Genomic DNA, 16,494 nt, shown 5'->3' with positions numbered 1-16,494 from the left:
ATACAAAAGTTTCAATTCCTCATTTCTGTCAATGCTAATAGTTTATAAATACCTTGAACCAAATCCTTAGACTGTGTAAATTCTAATTTCAAGGAAGTCAGTTAAGGACCTGGTCCCATAGCAGAGACCAGAGTCCACTGAAATTAAATATGTTTTTCTTCGGTATATAGAGGGCCATAGAAGATGGTTAATAAGTAACACACCTTTTGAAATCATTTAGAATCAAGATGAAATAAATGCCCTGTATATTAAAAAATGGATTGACCTCACAGAGCTGTCTTTGAAAAGCAGCGATGAACAGATTAAGATCCTTATGGGTAAAAATTAGGGGCCAACCCTACAAAGGAAACTTCATGATTGGTGTTTACTACAGGCTGCCTGACCAAGGGAGCCCATTGACAAAGCATTTTTTACTTCAACTACAGGAAGCATCATGCTTGCAGGCTTTGACCCTGCCTGGGGACTTCGATAACCCAACATCACCTGGAAAAACAGCACAGCAAGCTGTAAACAGTCCAGGAGACCCTTGGAGTGTATGGAAGATAATTTCTTAATCCAGGTGGTAGACAGCCCAAGAAGAGAAATGGTGTTACTGGACCTTGTTGGTTGCTTACCGACACAGATGAAATATTTAGAGAGGTGGCAGCCTGGGCTGCAGTGATCATGCCCTAGTGGAACTCATGATCTTGAGGGGTATCGGCCAGGTGAAGAGTAAAGCCAGGATTCTGAATGTTAGGAGAGCAAACTTTCAGTTGTTTAAGGAATTACTGGATGGGACCCCCCGGGAAACTGCCATCAGGGATAAAAGAGCAGAACAGCTCTTTAAGGACACACACAAATACAGGCTGGGTGGAGAATGGATTGAGAGCAGCCCTGAGGAGAAGGACTTGGGGGTGTTGGTGGATGAGAAGCTCAGCATGAGCCAGCAATGCGCTTTCACAGCCCAGAAGCCCAATCGAATCCTGGGCTACATCAAAAGAAGCATGGCCAGCAGGTTGAGGGAGGTAATTCTGCCCCTCTACTCTGCTCTCGTGAGACACCACTTGGAATATTGTGTCCAGCTGTGGGGCTCCCAACATAAGAGGGGCATCAACCTGTTGGAATGCATCTAGAGGAGAGCCACAAAGATGATCCAAGGGCTGGAGCACCTCTCCTATGAGGACAGGCTGAGAGAGTTGCGTTTGTTCAGCCTGGAGAAGAGAAGGCTCTGGGGAGACCTTATAGCAGCCTTCCAGTACCGGAAGGGGCCTACAAGAAGGCTGGAGATGGACTTTTTACTAGGCCATGTAGTGATAGGATGAGGGGTGGTGGCTTCAAACTGGAAGAGGGTAGATTTAGAATAAATACTAGGAAAAAAATTTTCACTCTGGGGGTGGTGAGGCACTGGAACTGGTTGCCCAGGGAAGTTGTGGAGGCCCCATCCCTGGAAGTGTTCAAGGCCAGGTTGGATGGGGCTTTGAACGACTTTAGTGGGAGGTGTCCCTGCCCATGGCAGGGGGCTTGGAACTTGATGATCTTTAAGGTCCCTTCCAATCTAAACCATTCTATGATTCTATGCCATTTTTTCATGGATCTAAAAAGCTCTCAATTCTCACACATAAGAAATCAGGCAAGGAAGCCAGAAGACCAACATGGCTGACTAAGGACCTCCTGGTCAAACTAAAGTATAAAAAAGAAATGCATAGGCAGTGGAACCAGGGACATGTATCCTAGGAAGAATATAGGGATGCTGTCCAGATGTGTAGAGATGGGATCCAGAAAGCTACAGCACAGTTGGACCTGAGTTTGACAATGAATGCAAAGAATAATAAGGGCATCTACAGGTATGTTAGTCAGAAAAGGAAGATTAAAGAAAACGTACACACACACGCAGACCCCACATAAATAAGACAGGAGAACTAATGACAGCAAACTTGGAGAAGCCTGAGGTACTGAACAGGTTTTTTGCCTGTTTCAATGGTAATCACCCTTCCCACATTGCTCAAGTCCTTGAATGTCAAGGCAGGGACTGGTGGAAAGAAGTCCCTCCCATCGTAGATCAGGTTTGAGACCACCTGAGTAACCCGATTGTACACAAATCCATGGAACCCAATAGGATGCATCCCAGGGTGCTGAGGGAAATGGCTGATGTAGTTGCCAAGCCACTCTCAAGCATATTTGAAAAGTCCAGGCAGTCAGGTTAAGTCCCCAGTGACTGGAGAAAAGAGAATATTGCACCATTTCTAGAAAGTGTAATAAGGAGGACCCTGGGACCTACCAACCAGTCAGACTTACCTCAGTGGAAATTCTCAAAAATTTACTCAAATCTCAAGTCTTAATGTTATGAATGGCTTGAAGGGAACACATGATAATCTGAATAGAAGGGAAACAATGACTTCCTCGACAAAAGAATTTTGAATTTACTTTTTTAATTTGTCTATTTTCTTGAGAAAAATAAGGATCAGTCGAAGTGACATTGTTTTGGTACTGTTCTGGAGAGTATGACTGAATTTTGCACAGAACAAAAGGCAAAATTCACAATTCACAAAGATGTCAACTTTCCTCTTATTTTTGTACAAATGCCATTTTTCTTAACCTCTCGATAAAGCGTGGCAATTTCAATTTAAGCAAAAATTTCAAAGTTAACACAGTGGTGCAGTATTTTATGGTTTTCCATAGAAAACAATAAAAGGATTAGTAGGCACAGATTTACCAAGTGGAGGACCAGGACCTGGGCACTGTTGCTCCTCACTAAACGCTGGGAGATGCAATAGCTGAACTGTGAAATGTAACGTCTCTGTGGCTGTGTAGCCTCTCGCACCTCATTAAAATTGGAAGAGTGTATATACGTGGTGCAGTAATTAAAAAATACATTGCACTTACCACCATTACTTAATTGTCATTGTGATTATGGCCATTTCATGCTCTGCAGAGATATACTTGTCATTAGCTCCCTTGTTTTAACACTGAAATTTTGGTCTTCGTTGCAGTTGCAGTAGGTTTTCCCAGTCTGAGTTTTCTTAGTTTGTCTTTTTAGTTATAGATGTATTGCTCTATTTGTATTGCCTGAGAGAGGATACGCTTGTGTGCTGAATTTTCTTGCTGTATTATGTTGCTCTGTACAGGAAATCCTTCTTTTTTGAAAGCTAAGCAGAGTGGTAATACGTGTGTGGTGTGGAATAAAACTCAGTGAACTTGCTTACAGTATGGGGTGTGACAGAGTCAAGAACAGAAGCTGGACTGCCTGAATCCAGGCCTAAGTTTTAGGCTTGAGGATACCCTTTCTTACTTTGTCTAACCACGGTGGCTCAAGTGAGGAATCTGAAAGCAGAAAATGCAAGATCTGGCATATTTTTTTCCATTCTGGGGCTGGGTTTCTAGTTCCCTGTACATGTCTGTGTGCGGCGGCGCACATGTTCATTTTAAAGACAAGACAAAATGATGCAAGGTCTGCTGCTCTCCAGGGAGAGGATGCTGCTCCATCTGAGCAGCATGACCCAACTGGACCTTGGCACTTTTGAGTACATTTGTTTTGTTTCTCCACGGGGAAGAGGATCGGCCTCTACAGTTTAAACACTAAATAGAACTTAATTACCATTAATAATGGAATGCTTAAACCTAAAATACCAATTTTTAAATGTGGCAAAATCACTGGCTATTTTTAGTACAGGGCTGTTCTACAGTGTTAGTGGATTTTATAGTCTTAACATTTATTACACAGTGCTGCAGTGGTACACATCAGTGGTGTCTTACGCAATTGTATTTCTGCCAGTCCATAGACCTGTTGCCATTGTTTCCCATAGAAACAAAACATAACAGTATAAATATGAATAGGAGAGAAGATGATTACAGGAGTGACTCACATTAACTTATGACTTTAAAAAAATTTTGGACAAGGCTTAAACTGTTGAGGTTCTCTTACAACAGTCTGATGCCAAACGTGCAATTTCAATGAAGAGGAATGTGTAAAACTTCTTGTTCTGAAGGTGACTTCAAGTATATTCTACTTCACAGACCTCGTCTGAACAAAATAAAATAAAATAAAAAGTAAAGTAAAATAAAATAAAATTACAAATCCTTCACAGAGGAATCTATTCAGTTTACTATAGAAAACTAATGTAAAATCCTGTGTTCTCAATGTATGAAGTATACCTTACCTGACTTGATGATGCGTTTGAATATAAACCAGGCCAACAAGGGGAATGATTCAGCCATAAAGAACAAGCTTTTCGGATTTGTTAGAAGCATCAAATTATGTGGTGACAGTGTGTGAAATAAGTGTTTAGGTAGGATGACAATAGTATTGTTGCATTCTAAGGTGGACAAAAAGGCAAATGTAGTTATTAGAGAGGGTAAGAATACTGAACTAGAATTTTTTTTTAAGTTTTAGCCTAATTCCACAAATCTTGAAGAGTGTCTTGTGAAAATTTTGTTTCCCATGCTTTTATGGATTATAGAAATGACTACCCTGGGAATACAGAATAGTTGCCTTTGCCTTAAATTAATTCAGGGATCAAATTATGAATTATGCTGGTGGAGCCTGTCAGTCTCTTCAGGCATTAAAATACTGATGTTAACTTAAAGTAATGTTAAACACACATGGTTTTGCCAAGCATTCCTTCCAGAAAGTGTTTCTGAAGCATGTTCCAATTTAAGTTCATGTATTTTAGGATCCATAAATATTTTTGCAAACAGAGTTAGGTGATTTCACCTACTTGTTAAATTATCCAAACAGGAAGTGAAAGGGGGCCCAAATCACTACTGAACAGACACCTTTAATATTGGTCTTTTTTCATATATTTTGCAGCTCTTCGAGATGCAGGAAAACAGTCAATCAATAGTGACTGGAAGATAGAGCATTCAGGAACATTCAATATTGCTGGGACCACTGTCCATTATGTTCGGAGAGGTCTCTGGGAGAAAATATCAGCCAAAGGTCCCACAACATCACCTTTACATTTACTGGTATGAAAATATGGATTTTTATTTTTTTTTTACCTGATTCCTGTCATATAGCATTGTAACTAATGTTTTGTTCCAGGCTCCTGAGGATAAGGAGATGTATGTAAGATATACCTGCTTTTATATACATATATATATATCTCTACACACACACCTGCTTATATATAGACATCTGTCAGCCCACTTCTTAAAAAAATGCATTTAAATCCAAAAATAATCTTTGCATTGTTGAGGCAATCTGGAAGGTCTCAGCATTCCTACAAATGTCATAAAAAGCTGATGTGCCGCTTAAGGAGAGAGATACAAATTAATATCAGATGTTTGTTATCCTGGCTGACTGTAGCCCAGCATTGCTATTTGAGGATTGCAATCACCACATTCTCCGTGAAGAAGTACAGTTTTGATTAATTTCAGTGTAAGGGAGGAAAAGTTGATAGGCACCAGAAAGAAAGAAGGAGAGGTGATAAGGACATAATTCCCCACTCAAAACCCTTCAAATACAAAAAATTGTCTGGCATATCTAAAATAGTTTTAAATCTGATGCATCTAGGAAAGACCTCCTGTATTTAAGAGCACTGAAATCACAGGATGTAATCATCCTCCAGATTTCTGGTGAATTTTGTTCGCTTATTTCACATGGAGAGCTTTTTTGACCTTTGTGTTTTGATTTTTCCCATTGTCTTGATTTGGGTAGTCTCATTAATTTATTCTAAAAAATCCATCAGGAGGGTTGAGTGGCTACAGACATTAAGTCATTCTGTCGTGCTTTTTAAGGTTATCTCCTCACAGTTTGGAGTTTGTCTTCCACAGTGTCTGTGTACATAGGAAGGTTTTCCTTCTCTCTGTCTTGCAGGTGCTGCTCTTCCATGACCAGAGCTATGGACTACACTATGAGTACACAATCCCACTGGATCCTCTTCCTGAGAATCAGAGCTCTAAAGTACCAGAGCCTCTTTTCATGTGGACTCATTCTGGATGGGAGGACTGTGATGCTGTATGTGGAGGAGGTAAAATAAAAGAAAAATGTACAAATGCACATGCACACGTTAAAAATATATATGTATATACAGTATGTATGCACATACAATATTCATATATGTGGGTGTATACAATATGTATATATATATATATGTGAATACACTGTGTGTATATATATGCATGCACATGGTGTATTAGTATTTAAGACTCTGATGGTCAGTGTTGTATATTTAATAGTAATATCCTCATTGCAGTTTGTATGATTCCGTACAATGATGGACATACTTCAGTCTCATGCTTCCTGATTATATTAAAAGAATAGTCATAACTCTAGGAAAAGATTCAAACTAAATAAAGTAAGTAGAAAAAGATGGTAGCGCGAAGGAACAAAATCTAGATTAACAAAGCAAGTTCAGGACACAATTTCCAAGAAGAAATACAAGTGCAAGAGCTAGAACAAGAATAGAAAGTTCATATGCATTCCACTCTGTATTTGGAACTATTGAAGATAAATGATCTGTAAAAGACATTTCAAACTACAGAAAAGCTGAACCTCAGTCTCAGATCAAATGTGTACAGTTAGTAACATGAGTTGAGGATGATCCAGAAACATATGGAAGAAATATTACAACAGCAGATATTAGTATGCTGATGTGATATTTTCCCTATGTTTATGTTTATAAAACATAAAAAACCATGAATTTGGAAGAACAAAATACAGATACGAAAACAAATATTGGAACACAAAGAGTATTGCGGTAACAATATCCTTTAAAACTGCTGTTTAGAAGATGGTTATTCAAGTAGATAATTACACTGAAAAAACACTTCAGAGGATTTTTTTAGTGAATGCAGCCTATAGCGATATGTTCATACCTTGTGCAATTAGTCAGACTTACACTGTGAATTTGAAATACTGATTTTTGAAACCTGTCTTTCCTGCTTGCAACTTCGACAGTCACGGTCGCTCCGACCAGCAGTTCTGAAAACTGCTGTGCACCTTGTGATTGAATAAGAAGGCCTGGAAATGCTTTACTTTCTCATAACAGCAGCATAAGGAACAGAGTGTTCTAGCTCCTTTGACTCTGTGAACAATCCTGGTGTCATGACAGATTACTGTAGTTTCCATAAACATGCTTTTTGTGGTTTGGTAAGAAAGCTTCTTCCCTGAAGGTATTTTGTACGTGGTGCTAGTAGCATCCTCTGTTTCTTGGTAGTGCATTCCTATTCAGTTGGAGTATTCATGCTTTTTACAGTTTCCTGAATTATTTTTAGAATAATTTTAATGCTACCACAATCTCTCATTATTGCCCCAAGTATTTCTGAAGTTACCTATCATCTGGAGAAGTCTTAAAATGCAGTATGTCAGTAATTTATTCTACATTAATGCTTAAATAAATATTTAAGTGTTTTACTGTAATGTTTATTTACCATATTTTTCTGTTGTAGCTGGCCTTCATTTTTTGTTATTGTCTAAAATAACCGAGTTAATACAAAGTTCCCTAAAAGTTATTTTTACTGCAAATATTCTGAAATACTGGTGAAAGATTTTTCTTACTTTAGACAAAACCATTTTAACTGTTCTTTTAGTTCTTGGCTTAAATGTGAAGCAATAATGAAATTAAAATGCTGCAGCTTGTACCCTGGGTAAATATTTGTGTTTCAATTTTTAACATCAATATTTTGATGAATCCGATTAAAGAATATAACAATTATTGGTAGTTTTGCTTAAATGTTTAAAGTGTATGTCAGGATGAAACTATTGATGAAGCCATGCGGTTTCATGCATGTTTATATATGTAACTGGTCTGCGACCTCCTGTGTTGCAGAACAGCTTTCTTTGTGTGGGAGAGAATATGAATACACAGATGTATATGTAAATGCAGAAAGAATTGTCAAACATTTCAAATGCTGTATGTGATAGATTAGTTGCATGTGCTCTCATATACACAGGCGCTGCGTAAAATGTCAGCTGTGGTCACACACATAACGTGCATTTATAACTTGACTGCTCCATCCGCAGGCACATTTCTGACCGCTGGGGAACATTGCATGCTTAAGCCCGCCCTGCTCCTGCGTGCACCCTGTTTGTTGGTAAACTTCCAGGTAGAAACAGACTGTAAAAACATAAGCACAGGAACAAATGGTTATGAACCTATTTTCTACTGATTGAAGTCTTTCATTCAAGGATTGCTAGTTTTCTAAAAATAGGCTCCCATCTTATTACAAGTTACCACTTGTGGTAGGTACTATGTTAAATTCTGGTTTCTAATGCTTCCAGCTTCAGGAGACACCACGCTCCAACCCACCCATCAGGGCAAGGTTTCTGTACAGAACATGCACTAGGTCTCTGCAGGCAGTACCCACCTTCCTAAATGATTACCCTACAGAGCAGGTCATAGGAATAGTGCATGCTCTTTACTGAAGGTTGCATGTGCTGATTCCCTTTAGCTGAGCACCGGCTGTGCCTGCCAGTATATGGCTATACGAGGCAAAACTACTACGCTTGAGCAAGATGGAGAAGCAGGACTTGCCATTCCTTTCCTTGTTGTATATGTTAATGAGCAACCATACTTCTCTATGTAATTTTCCTGCAAGCTTTCCTCCGCACTGGGATCTCAGTGGTTGAGAAAGAAACAAGTGTTCCACTAAGTTTGGCCTATGACTAGTTACAGGAATAAAGCAACAAAACTCTGTTGACAGTGGTGTGAAAAGATTGGATTAGAAAATCACATTATTCCCTACAAACTTTAATATCTCTCTTAGGCTCCCTGCTAGCTTTGATTTTCTTTTACAGGTTTTAAAGACAAACCGTACATGAAATTGCTGTATTTGATAAAGATACCTTTGTCCTTCCTTTGTTAGTAAAGTTGCATATTCCTGGTTTCCCCACATACATACTTTATTTTTTACTAGGTGAAAGAAAAACAACAGTGTCTTGCACAAAGATTATGAACAAGAATATCAGTCTTGTGGACAACAAGAAGTGCAAATATTTAACAAAACCTGAACCACAGATCCGCAAGTGCAATGAGCGGCCGTGCCAGACCAGGTAATAGTGATTTAGTTAAATTAAACTGTAATATCAGATGTTAAAATCTTAGGAGCTAAGAGAGATGACTGACTCTGGCAATGAATGTGTAGTAAATACATACATCCAAAAGGTTATAATGCAAAACGCAGGGAAAACAGAAACACTGGCTGCTGTTTCTCCTGAGTTTTAATGAAAGAGAGCCCTTAAGCACCATGCCTAAATCAATTCTTATTCAATAAAGCAGCTCATTACTTTCCTCAGGAAGAGTTCTCACAGACTGATGTGAACTATGAAATCGAAATTTAAATTCTGTTTATATAAAGATGGATTTAATACCATGCTTTTAACTAATTAGACATTTTAGTGTCTTATTCAATCAGGGCTTCGCTCCTTTAGAAGCTCTCGATAAGCTCTGGGCGCACTAAGTGGTAAATAAATAAATAAAAACCTGTTAATTGGCTCTTTGATGCAACTTGAAGTATAAAGAGCCTTCCCCTCACTCCCCTCCTCCCTCTCCCCCCATCCCTTTGTCTGTGGATCAGCAGGCAGCACTAGATTCTGATGGTGGAATGGTGGAAGAAGCAGGAGGAGCCTTTTTTCTCTGAATTTCACCCCAGGAGGGGGCTGCGGCATGCAGCCTGTGCCCTGCAAAGCCCACCCCGTTTGGTGTCCCTGCAGCTGAGCTGGCAGCCTGCTCCTTGCACTGGCTGTCCAGGCTGGCACAGTGACCCGTTTCAGAGTTTGCCATCCTGCTGCCAAGTGGCGGCTAAGAATTACGGCTGCCCCCAAGTATTGTGTGGGCTTGGGTAAGGTATCTGCCACCTTTCAGAGGAGAGGAGCGCAGCTAGCCATAGTCGGCTAGCATCCCCAGCAGTAAGCACTGGGATAGATAGGTCTACTGTGTTCATCTGTAGGACAGGTAGAGGGTATTTTTAAAGAAAACAATGCAAAGTAAATAAAACGCAAATATTGTTGAAGAGAGTATGTAAAGTGAACTAGAAGACATAGCTTTCTTGGGAAGGATGAAATACTGAAATTGATAAAATGCAAGTTATGATACATTTTAAGTAAGACCAAACCAGCGAGGTTTGGACTTCCCCAGACTAAGGCATTACACTTTAGGGAGATTATTTGTATTTCATTATACGCATACTTGAGCAGATCTTTATTTTATTTATTAACATCACTGTGCACTTAATGGATAGAAATGGAATAGTCTGATCTTTTTCTGAGGCCTTGTCAGCTATAAATCGTCAATGTTCTGTAGTTTTTCCAGCTTATTAAATGAAACATTTTAAATACTGAAAATTGCTACTGAAGAAATGCTGTGCTGAGAAATGTAGAAGGATATCATGATCCTTAACTTATATATCAAGTTTTTAATTCTTACCAAACAAATATTGTTAGTTTTCAACAGAAATGTAACTAAAGCATACGCTTGCATAACTAGTTGTTTGTTATTGGCACTTGAAGGAGTATCTTAAACTCTATTGCGTTATCTTGACAGGCTGTGATTTGTAAACTGAGCCTCTGGATTGATAATAAAAAAACCTTAGTTATATGTTTTGTTACAACAAATGCGTGACAGAAGGTTGGAACAGATCTGTTAAATCTCAGTTTCCTAAAAACTCTCCCTTGCAATCTGAGTCTCCTGGGACACACTTGTGTACTGCAGAGCTGTTTGATTTTTAAGGGCACATGGCCACAGTCTGGAGTTAGAGAACATTTCGGGAAAATTATGTTCTAGAACGGTTGCTCTCCAGGTATGTGGGCTTTGCCAAGCTGCATCAGCCTTCGTTGCTGGTAGGATTTAAACCACGCAACCTGAGTTAGGCCTGACCCTGAAGAACATGAAGAAGTCTGAGCTTTTGTATTTCCTCCTTTCACGCAGGAGTGATTCTGTCTTGTAACTGAGTATTTTCAAAGAATGCTGGACTTTACACCATGCACTTGACATCTAGATAGCCGTATAGATAGAGAATAACAGACGGGCTGATCAGTGATCTGTCATTTTTAAAGCTTTTCTAATTGGGATTAAAATGAGAGGAGAGTACTCTGAAAACATAGGGGCAATGAGCTGGGGAATGAAGTTATATGAACATTAACACCTTGTTTAATGTAAAATGTGTTAGATTAATAAGTAGTCCATTAAAGTGAAGTTAAGAGGAGGCAGAAAATATGCAAGTATGTCTTTGGTGTGTGTAATGGTAAGCAAGAGAGTAAGATGATGTGATGGTACTTTTCCCTTCCTGATTTCTTGTAACTGCATTCCCTGTATTTCTTTGTAGATGGATGATGACAGAATGGACTCCCTGTTCAAGGACGTGTGGAAAAGGGACTCAGAACAGACAAGTAGCCTGCACACAGCAGCTCAGAAATGGGACCCTGATCAGAGCTAGGGAGAGGGATTGCCTTGGGCCAAAGCCTGCTTCTGCACAGCGCTGTGAAGGCCAGGACTGCATGACTGTGTGGGAGGCGGGAGTCTGGTCTGAGGTGCTGCATTTTTTTATACAAATAGTCCTCAGTGATTATTTATGCCTTACTGTTTTCTGGGAATATGATTTTTTCAGCGGCAAGTGGCACAGCTCAGCCTAATGATTTTCACGGTCCTCATGCAATGATTTGGCAAAGGGATCAGGGACTAAGAAAACCAGCCATGTAGAACTACTACATTTTACCTAGTTAATGTCCTGGAACAGTTTCTTTTGGCCAGTTTTCAAGCACGTATAATCAAGTATGTCCTGACTATAGTAGTGGGTAACTAGGGGTAAATGGAATGAAGACCATCGCTTATCAGCTACCAAACCTTGGGTTCAGACTGGGAACATCTCTGGCATACTTTTATACCTAGGGATGTTGATCAGCAGCCATTCTGCTTCAGAGAGGCTATGAGGGGAGCTGCTCGCAAAGCAGTACATTTCCTTCCCTTCCTCTGTCTTCTCACCTCTTTTTCCAAGAACAGCACAAGCAGTGGGCAAAGGAGCTTTTAAGTAACACAAGTTTGTATATGTTGCATCCTGAAGGATTGCTGTAGAATGTAATTATTATTCAAAGCATTATTAATTTAAGATCTTTTAATGTGCATGTCCATTTGACTTTCTTCTTCCTCTAAAAGGCTATACTACTTTTAAAAGTAATTGACTGTGGTGAAAGAAGGGTGGTGCTATCACTGCCATCTGGACAAGCTGAAGGGGTTATTTGGAGCATCTCTCTCCATTGGAAGAGAAAGGCAATTCTGATTGCCTCCCATACCAGAAACTGTGCTATGAGTCCCTCTGGGTTCAGAATAGAAATAGTAGATTCTGAATGTGGGTGCAGTTCCTTCTTTGGGTTCCTCTGCTCAGCAGCACCCCTTGATCCCTGAGGGAGAAAGAGCTAAGACATAGAGAATGTTTTTCAAAGAGATAAGAGAAGTAAATAGTAGCAGTTCTTGGTTCAGTACACAGAGGTTTATAATGCATGGGCTGGCTGTGAGAAGAATGTTGTTCACTTACAGAGGTGCAAGAAAGAAACCCAGATTGTTTAGTTGGTTTGTTTTACTTGAGAGATGAGAAATAAGTAAGCATGTTTTTGTTGGAAGCAAAAACTATATTTTGAAGAGTGAGGTGTTTCCCATGGCCATTCCTACTATCACCATTATATTGGAAGTTAGCCATTACTGTTTCCTGCAGTTATAATCAGCTTGGCAAAGGAGGGTTTTGATCTGCAAGCAGTGGGATGATCAAAAGCAGTGATAATGTTTTGAGAAGGAAATGGCATAATTTTTGGCAATGTAAGTGGAAATGGTGGAAAAAAACATAGATTAAGACCTTCTGTGCAACTCAAAGAGAGTTTTCACATGCTGTATATGCAGTGACTTTGAATTTTCAAATTCAGTCTGGATTCTTGCATAGTTTTAGAATATTTACTTTTCCATTTTAGCTTTTTTACCTCCCCAAAAAGTTCTATTAGACAGTAGTAGAGTTTTTTTCTGAAGTTGCTTCATAACTTATTCCTATGAACATTATTTAGTTTTTCTTTCATTATATATCCTTTCATTCACAGAACAAAGATTGCCTAATATTTTCAGTATAACATTTTGCATTCACTTCATCATAACTTTTCAGATGTTTCCTTATCCAAAAGCCTAGTTTTTCCTTGAGCAAATATTTTTTTTATCTAATTATATATATTTTAGCTGAAAATGCAACAATTATCATTCTGCCCCAGAAGGAATTTTTGTTCAATTGTTAGTTCTTAACAAATCCAGTGTCTATGCAATTGATGATTGGAAGTCAGGAAAACGCTAAAGTCTTGAAATATTTATGTTAGCCTGGCAGAGGTCATTAGAAGGGGATAAAATGGGGCAACTATGACTTTTGTAGAAACCTGAAAAACATCTTTTTCCAACAGTGCTCTGTAAAGTGTGGTAAGGGAGTACGGCATCGGACTGTGAGGTGCACCAATCCCCGCAAGAAATGTGTTTTGTCCACAAGGCCTAAAGAAGCAGAGGACTGTGAGGACTATTCCAAATGCTACGTCTGGAGAATGGGAGACTGGTCTAAGGTGAGGCATCCTTAGTACTAGTGCCCCAGAGCATAATATGTTTTGGACTTGGGGGTACTGGTGGATGAAATGCTGTACATGAGCCAGCAATGTGCACTCACAGCCTAGAAGGCCAACCATATCCCAGGCTGCATCAAAAGAAGCGTGGGCAGCAGGTCAAGGGAGGTCATTCTGCACCTCTACTCCACTGTGGTGAGACCTGCATCTAGGTCTGGAGCCCTCAGCACGGGAAAGACATGGACCTCTTGGATCGGATCCAGAGGAGGGCCACTAAAGAGGCCTGGAGAGGGCTGGAGCACCTCTCCTGTGAAGACAGGCTGAGCGAGTTGGGGTTGTTCGGCCTGGGGAAGAGAAGGCTCTGGGGAGACATTGTTGCAGCCTCTCTGTACTTAAAGGGGGCCTACAGGAAAGATGGCGACAAACTTTTTAGCAGGCCCTGTTGTGATACACAAGGGGTAATGTTTTTAAACTAAAAGAGGGAAGATTTGGACTAGATATAAGGAAGACATTTTTTACAATGAGGGTGGTGAAACACTGGAACTGGTTTCCCAGAGAGGTGGTATAGGTGCCCCGTCCCTGGTAACATTCAGTGTCAGGTTGGACAAAGCTCTGAGCAACCTGATCTAGTTGAAGATGTCCCTGCTTATTGAGGGGGGGTTGGACTTTTAAAGGTCCCTTCCAAACCAAAATGTCCTATGATCCTATGATTTTGCAAGCTGAGTTTTTTGTAAGAATTAATTTTATCAGACGTTCAGGAGTCTACCAGTTGAGAGAATAATAATGCTACAAAAAAAAAAGAAACCAAAACACGAGGCCACAATGAGACAATGGTATAAATAAAAGTCAGAAATATGAAAAAAGTGTGATATGAATCTTCAATATCATGCAAATGTGGTATAAATTTAATGTTGTCAGTAGGCAGCAAACAACTCCAGAAACGGCAGTTCACTCAAACCTCACAGTTTGTACATTTCATTAATTTGTGTTTGCACATTTTATTTGTGTTTCCAGTAAGTTACGCTCTCCAGCCTTATAAGGAAGCACGTTCAGCCTATTAATTTTCTACATAGACCGTTTAATATCTAGGAAGCATCTATTACTGTCTATTCTGAACACTTGACGTAGCTGTCAGTACATTATTTCCTTAGCATATGGGTTTTGATTTCAGTGAGGTACATAAGCATAGGCCAAACCGTAACAGAATATATTAGTTAGATCTGTGCTTGAGTGTGTTATTGGACTGGGACCTTGAACATCTGATACAGTTTTGAATACCCAAAACACGCTGAAATAATGAAATTGAACTTTAAGAGTCAAGGTTTTTTCTTGCCGTATCACAGACCACACTTAAGCAGAGAGATTGTAATTTTTTTTTTCTTTCCTTACTTCTCTTCATAACTTTGCACACAACGCTTCTACTTTCAGTGCCTAACATTATTGCAGCACTTTTTAACTTGCTGGTATGGAGAAGTATTTAATGTATTTTTAGTTGTCTTTCATGTGATGTAACAGCTGGAAACAAGGACTAAAGCCAGTAGTGTATGACTAGCCAGTCTTCCAAGAATTAGCTGCAAGTACTCTGTGGGCAACTAGTGTTTCATAGAATTCTGCTTGGGAGCTCCCATTTTATGATGAAGGGGTACAAATTGTCACTCTCACGTTACTATTTATTCCATTTTCTTTACTTTTTCCACATTTAAAGCATAAAGGATAGTGTCAGATGATTATTTTTTTTTCCTAGTGGTGATCATTTAAAATATTTGGACATACATTGGAACGGCCTTACTAAAACTAGAAGATAACCCCCTTATATTAGCTACTTCAAAAGCACAAAGTAGCAACTACAGTAGCAGGGTTACTTTTATAAGAAGATGTGTTTGGCAATAAAGTTTAGTATTTGCATTTCCATACCACAGAACAGCAGTAAAAAGCTGTATCATTTAGCATTAGCACCAGCAGGGAGTAGACTGTGGATAAATGAGCATCTGCTTTGCTAGTTGAAGCAATCATTCAAATCAGGTTGCTGAGGCTATGTGGGGATGCTCAGACAGTTACATTATGTTCCCAGTGCCCTCTGGAGAAAAGAAGAGCTTTATTCTCTAATTCAGTACTTTTCAGAAACAGCCAGGTCATAGATGTATGTACTTCTTCCTGTTTAAAATTTACTGACGTCTTATGTTCTGCTTTCCTCCTACAGTCAAAGCTATAGCACTGTCTCCTAAATTGTACTTCAAACTTCAAAATCAGAAGATGAGGAAATATTTCATATGGAATTGACAAAACCTTTTGAACAGTTAACATATAGCCTGACTGTGCAGCTGAGATTTTCCAAGATTTATACCAAAAAATAGGTACTTCAATTTCTCTACAGAGAAATGGGTTCAATTAAAAGTATACTTGGATTTTCTTTTCTTTTTTTCTCTGTTACTATTCTGTTCCATTGCTAGAGTACATAGCAACATGAAGTCATGGCATACATGTTAATATGTCTGCAATGGGGGAAACAAATGGAAAGCTCAGATAAATGTTAATCTTTGCTCACTGTTTGTTTCTAACTCAGAGGTTCAGTGCAGCCTTCTGTGTTCACTGTTTTTACTCTTTAGGATTGTTCTTGACATTGACAGAAGGCTGTTCCTTTGAGCAGAGCCAAAATCCCCCAAGCTAATGCCAAGACTTGGCTTGAAAAATTTAAATGACGCTTCTCACACATTGAAACAAGAGGCTTAATGTGATCCTTACTGGCTTTGCTGCTTCCCTTGAACTCCTAAGACATAATTTTAAATGAAGCTTGAATTGCACTATTACTGAAAAGATAACAGTATTAATAATCATAGTAGTGCTGTAATAGAGTTAATTTGGTGTAGAGGTACAGTCACATAAAGATCAAATAATTCTTCTGCTCAATGTTTTAACAATAATACCAAGATCAAAGAAAATTTGACCAAAATTGCAAGCTCCGATAGGTCAATAAACACATCAATCCTTCTAAAACTCTG

The 16,494-nt window shown here is 39.2% G+C and overlaps 1 protein-coding gene across 1 annotated transcript in view; it reads left to right on the top strand.

Moving 5' to 3' along the window:
* ADAMTS19 (ADAM metallopeptidase with thrombospondin type 1 motif 19) overlaps positions 1-16,494 on the top strand; it is a gene marked incomplete at both ends in the record, with an annotated part of 149,614 nt that overhangs the window by 114,455 nt on the left and 18,665 nt on the right. The window contains 5 exons of the mRNA XM_082497411.1: positions 4,787-4,944; positions 5,795-5,948; positions 8,836-8,971; positions 11,242-11,446; positions 13,346-13,498. Of these exons, the coding sequence (XP_082353537.1) occupies positions 4,787-4,944; positions 5,795-5,948; positions 8,836-8,971; positions 11,242-11,446; positions 13,346-13,498 (806 nt within the window). The remainder of the gene's footprint in view (positions 1-4,786; positions 4,945-5,794; positions 5,949-8,835; positions 8,972-11,241; positions 11,447-13,345; positions 13,499-16,494) is intronic.

Source organism: Vanellus vanellus (assembly GCF_965231255.1).
Source record: "Vanellus vanellus genome assembly, chromosome: Z".
NCBI lineage: Eukaryota > Metazoa > Chordata > Aves > Charadriiformes > Charadriidae > Vanellus > Vanellus vanellus.
This window is presented reverse-complemented; position numbering and strand designations above follow the sequence as displayed.